This window comes from Micropterus salmoides, unplaced genomic scaffold, assembly GCF_014851395.1.
Source record: "Micropterus salmoides isolate LMB-PRFRI ecotype aquatic unplaced genomic scaffold, ASM1485139v1 Ms_hic_scaffold_17, whole genome shotgun sequence".
NCBI classification, from domain to species: Eukaryota; Metazoa; Chordata; class Actinopteri; order Centrarchiformes; family Centrarchidae; genus Micropterus; species Micropterus salmoides.
In genome coordinates, this window is record NW_024040817.1 from 3,356,057 (window position 1) to 3,362,223 (window position 6,167).

The following is a 6,167-nucleotide window of genomic DNA, read 5'->3' on the forward strand; positions in this document are numbered from 1 at the left end:
GCTCAGAGAGGAGAAAGAGGAAAGAATTATTGCATCCCCCCTTTTTACCAAATGAGAGCCCAGCTTTACTGTCCAGTGACCATGAAAGGTTGCAGCTTCACTCATTTACAAAACTTTTACCATGTAATTGCTGTTGTAAAAGCAACTGTTACAAATAACTAGAAAGAATTTATAGTTTTCATGTTACAATGTTGACTTATGAATTAAATATAAATCTATGGCACTGCATGCATTTCCTGATCTGGAGCAGCCCTGAGAGCGGAGCCTGCACCAGAACAATCCCAACAGAGGAGACCTGCAGGCTGACTGTCTTGTTTAATTGTGGTGTAATTCAGACAAAAGCAAAAAAATGACTTCAGGTTCAATGAATAGTTTGCATCACTGACAGCTCAGCATAGAAATAATCCAAACTATTCCCTTAATCAAAAACTGAAAAATGACATTTTTGCTTAACAAAGCAGACAGTTTTGTTGTTACATTTTGTTCCTGTGACCTGAATAGGACCAGAAAATAACTGAGTGCACAAATTGACAACATGTCCTTAATCACGAATTGCCTAATTGTACATAATGTTTGTGTGCATGAACCAGAGGGGAGACCAGGGATGGTCGTTACATTTGTGACATTTCTGTCTGTATCTCAGAGCTCTTTTTAGCCAGTGCGTTCAGAATGTGATACAGGATAGTTACATGTGTCTGCTATTAAATGGAGTAGCTGTCTCTGCAACACAGACAGAAAATGCACAGTTTAGTTTCAAACAAAAGGAGTAAAATGTTACAATTCACCCCATAGTCTGGGTTAGTTATAACATACCCAGGGTGAAATGTAACATTATATAATAATGAAGGTGAGAAAAGCAGGATTTTCAAAGTGTTTATTCAACACTGAAAGGATTTTTTAATATAACTGGTTTACTACATAGGCCCACTGGTTTACTACATAGGCCCACAGAGAAGCCTACAGGTCTTACAATTAACAAAAACAATTAAACAATAAGGTGTGTCAGACAAAGAAAACACATAAATACAACTAAACATATTCTTTGTTCTTACAGCCAACCCAGACTCTTTGGTTCCTCTAATCCAAACTCTTGTAGCCAAGAGCTTACCTTACAGTGTGCTAAAACTTTACATAGACATACAATAAACAGATTACAATTTGACAAGTTTAACTACAAAGCAGGTAATGCTGTAACAAATAATTTAAGTTTCTTTTTTTTTATAAAAATGGCTGTGCCTGCCACAGGGGTACTTTTTCCCATGTGGAATAAAGACTAAACTGAACATGTGCAGAATGAATCAGGTGATTTGTTACTTCATCCTGATTGGAGAAACGGGAACGTGTTACAACTGAACCTTATTACAACCATCCCCGGTCTCTTCTATGACGGACTGTGTAGTAGTAGTAGTGAAGTGTGCAAACTATTCTTATAGTATAGCGTACTATACTAGGCTATACTATACCAAAATAACTTATATCTAATAGTTATTGACAACAATTTAAACCAATTAGAGAACATTTTACACCACAGCAGACAGCAAACTTGAAGACCAACATGTCAAAGCAGACACACAGCAATAACAGCACCAACAGGAACTAATACATTAGATCTGAGGGCGAGACAGCAGCTGGACGAGAGATGTGACACATGACCAGTTCATATTCATAGCTAATGCCACCTCTGCCAAAAGTTTGCATCCAACGTCATGTCTAAAAAAAAAAAACTCATCCAACTAGTTTCTTTAATCACTAAACATATCATCTATATCAATAAAGGAAGTATGGACGTGTGGCTGATCTTACACAACGGAAAAAGCATTACTGATGCAAATCTTTTTCGTATTTGTTCAGAGAATTGTCTTCATTGTGTGGATATAAACGTTGCTGTTTGTTCAGTGTAGGACATCAACAAGCAAACAGCAAAGGATAATCAACAAGTGGAATCAAAGAGCACCACAGCTTCAGTCACTGCAGTGAAGACAAGTCAATGTCAAAGTCTGTAAGTACATTAATGATGGATATTTGTCCAATTTTCATCAAAGCAAGATGTGATTACATTCTGTCTTCAATAAAGGTGTAATTATACAATTGTACATTCGTCCTTTATCATTGGTGTTTTGCTATTGTGTGGGTTTACAATTGAAACTATATTATTATATAGGTATATGACTATTGCTTTTAACTTCAAACTTTTAACAATAACACAATTAATATCTTGATTCATAGAATCTAACAAACAGTAGTAGTTTGCATTTATTGTTAACCAATTATTGTAGTGGAAAATGTAATGACAGCTATAACATGCATTTCATGAAATAGTGTCACTACATTTCGTTAATTCAGCAATTTAAAATAATGCTTGTAAAAATCAGTAAGAAGATCCAGATTTGTTTAAAACACTATTGAGTTGTTAATGAATAGTTACTAAACTGAAACTAACAAATAAATGATTATATTTTTAAAATAGCAAAGACAACTATCCACAATGATGATGATGAAGATCTGTGCCATTCTTCTTCTGTTTGTTGGTAAGTTTAAATAATAAAAAATTAAATATTTTGTATACAATGCCTTGAAATGTGGGATCTTCAATTTGCCCGTAGTGGGATTAAAAAAGTTGACTGAATTGAATTGATCAAAGTCTGAAAATTATACTGATGACCCGTTACATTGCTGAACAGCTTCCAACAACGCACAGACAACCACGGCTTCCCCAGCAACAACAACCACATCAGCGGCAACAACTACTATAGGGGCAACAACAACAACCATGGCTTCCCCAGCAACAACAACCACATCAGCGGCAACAACTACTATAGGGGCAACAACAACAACCATGGCTTTCCCAGCAACAACAACCACATCAGCGGCAACAGCAACCACGGCTTCCCCAACAGCAACCACAGCTGTGGCAACAAGTACTATAGGGGCAACAACAATAACCACGACTTTCCCTACAACAACCACATCAGCGGCAACAACTACTACAGAGGCAACAACAACAACTATGGCTTTCCCAACAACAACCACGGGTTTCCCAACAACAACCACATCAGCGGCAACAACTACTACAGAGGCAACAACAACAACTATGGCTTTCCCAACAACAACCACGGGTTTCCCAACAACAACCACATCAGCGGCAACAATAACAACCACGGCTTCCCCAACAACAACCACATCAGCGGCAACAACTACTACAGAGGCAACAACAACAACTATGGCTTCCCCAACAACAACCACGGGTTTCCCAACAACAACCACATCAGCGGCAACAATAACAACCACGGCTTCCCCAACAACAACCACATCAGCGGCAACAACTACTACAGAGGCAACAACAACAACTATGGCTTTCCCAACAACAACCACGGGTTTCCCAACAACAACCACATCAGCGGCAACAATAACAACCACGGCTTCCCCAACAACAACCACATCAGCGGCAACAACTACTACAGAGGCAACAACAACAACTATGGCTTTCCCAACAACAACCACGGCTTCCCCAACAACAACCACATCAGCGGCAACAACTACTACAGAGGCAACAACAACAACTATGGCTTTCCCAACAACAACCACGGGTTTCCCAACAACAACCACATCAGCGGCAACAATAACAACCACGGCTTCCCCAACAACAACCACATCAGCGGCAACAACTACTACAGAGGCAACAACAACAACTATGGCTTTCCCAACAACAACCACACCTGCCCCAACAACAACCACACCTGCTCCAACAACAACCACACCTGCCCCAACAACAACCACAACTGCCCCAACAACAACCACACCTGCTCCAACAACAACCACACCTGCCCCAACAACAACCACACCTGCTCCAACAACAACCACACCTGCCCCAACAACAACCACACCTGCTCCAACAACAACCACACCTGCCCCAACAACAACCACACCTGCCCCAACAACAACCACACCTGCTCCAACAACAACCACACCTGCCCCAACAACAACCACACCTGCTCCAACAACAACCACACCTGCCCCAACAACAACCACACCTGCTCCAACAACAACCACACCTGCCCCAACAACAACCACACCTGCTCCAACAACAACCACACCTGCCCCAACAACAACCACACCTGCTCCAACAACAACCACACCTGCTCCAACAACAACCACACCTGCTCCAACAGCAACCACAGCTGCTTCAGCAATAACCAAATGTAAAACACCACGTTTCATCGTCATATTGTTTAGGCATAGAAGTGATTAAGCCCAGCCAAAGAGGTGGTAAATCAACTTTCTCAGAGAGGGAAAAATTCTTGATCTTAGATTTTAGCAGTGTTTTATTAGAACTGCTCTCCCCCATTTTAATGAATTTGTTAAATATTTTCATTATTTTTAACTTCTTTTATCTTACACTTGGTAATTTACATATATAGCACTGTGTAGAATGACTTTTTAAAGTAAATTGATTTTTAAGCACTCCACATTATATAGGCACAATTTGTCCCTATATAATGTGGTTCAGACCTCCACTATACAAGCCCTATACACACACTTCTCCTGCTTATGGACCAAATGTGGTGTTACCCATTACCATTATTTGGAACCCCACCTGAGTCTAGGTTCTGCTTGAGGTTTCTGTCTGATAAAGGGGAAATTGAATTGAAAACATCAAGCGATAATCATGTGATAAATAATTTTAACATAACACTAATTTGGTTTGCATCAGGGCCGTGCAGAGAGCTTTGGAAGGGCAGGTGCTCAAAGTATAAAATAGGGCACATGGAACAAGGATTTAAAATATATTGTTTTATATTCCTTGCTGAAATGCATATACAGATGCTTCTGTATCGATACATCAGCAAATACTGTGGGCTGACATAACTTACAGGGAACAGGTGCTGTTGCTGGGGATGTTGCTGTTACTGTTCCTGCTGATACTACTGGAGGTGATCTGTGAATAGAGATATTAAAACAAAAATAGCATATATATTAGCTGATTAAACCATTATGTGACCATGAAAAGATGTAAAGATTTTTGAGTGTTGGGGACTGGCTCACAGTGACTGACCTGCTGTAGGGTTAGGGTTAAGGCTGACTTCTACAAGAAAATAAGAGGGAGACGCTCCCAGAGACTGCTGCACACCGAGAGCCGCATGTAGAGAAAATAAGATGCCAGATTCAAAAAGTGTGGGAAATAATCTGAAAAGAAAAAATGAACGGGGGAAAGGATGAGGGTGGCCATCGCAGTGCGAGTGAGACAGACAAATCTATAGACAGAGGTGTGCGTCTGTGTCTCTCTGTCTGTGTGTTGCTTGCTTGTGTGTCTACAGTATGCACTATTGTGACAATGATTTTATATATTGCATTTTGAATCTGAGATATATTTAGATTTTTATTGACTATACTGTATGTCTAATCATATGCCTAATAAATAAACTATCATTACTGCTGCATGTTACCTTTTTGGTCAATACTTCTTCACTCTTAACTTTGATGTCAGGAATATTATTTATTTTACATTGACACTGACATTTTTATATGTATTTCTAGTTATTGAGTTTTTATATTAGTTTTCCTGTTATAAACACTACTGTTGCTATTGAAGTGTAAATCTATTCCAAAACTCTTCTGAATTTCATCATTTTAAAAAGGGCTGGTAAATAGTCTATAAGTCGGAGTATCAGTAAGCCTGTTTTACCAAAGTTGTTATAATTATTTTAAGGCACGAGGCTTTTATTAAGTTAATGTAAATATCCTAGTTCATATGAAAAGTTGTTAGTCAAAATAAAAAAAAAAGATCAGACCTCTCGACGCCCATGAAACTTTTCTCCCTTAAACAGCAAGAACGAAGTGAACAGAGCCCCTTTGTTTATCTGTGTGTGGAAGTAATGTTAGCTGTCAGCATCGTGTTAGCCTGCAGCTAACGTTACTTCTACAGGTGACACACAGCAATATAAACAAATACTGTGCATGCGCTCTTTTGCATCTTTCTTATAAAATACATCTAACAACCCACAACAAGCACATTGCGGCAAACCCCACTTCCCAGCGGTATCGAAGGTGTCCTGTAGGTGCTGCTGATTCGCTAACGGTGTCTAAACAAGAGGGTTGTCACGGATGAGGTCGTCAGGTGAAAGGTCATCATGTGGGTCATTTCATTTACTGCAAAATTAGAATTCATT

General features: G+C 39.4%; 1 protein-coding gene across 1 annotated transcript; it reads left to right on the forward strand.

The window, feature by feature from the left end:
- Positions 1–2,770: 2,770 nt before the first annotated feature.
- On the forward strand, positions 2,771–4,320 carry LOC119907674 (mucin-5AC-like). The gene has a single exon (XM_038725390.1). It carries the CDS (start codon positions 2,771–2,773, stop codon positions 4,247–4,249), a length of 1,479 nt encoding a protein of 492 aa, XP_038581318.1. The 3' UTR covers positions 4,250–4,320.
- The last annotated feature ends 1,847 nt before the right edge of the window (positions 4,321–6,167 follow it).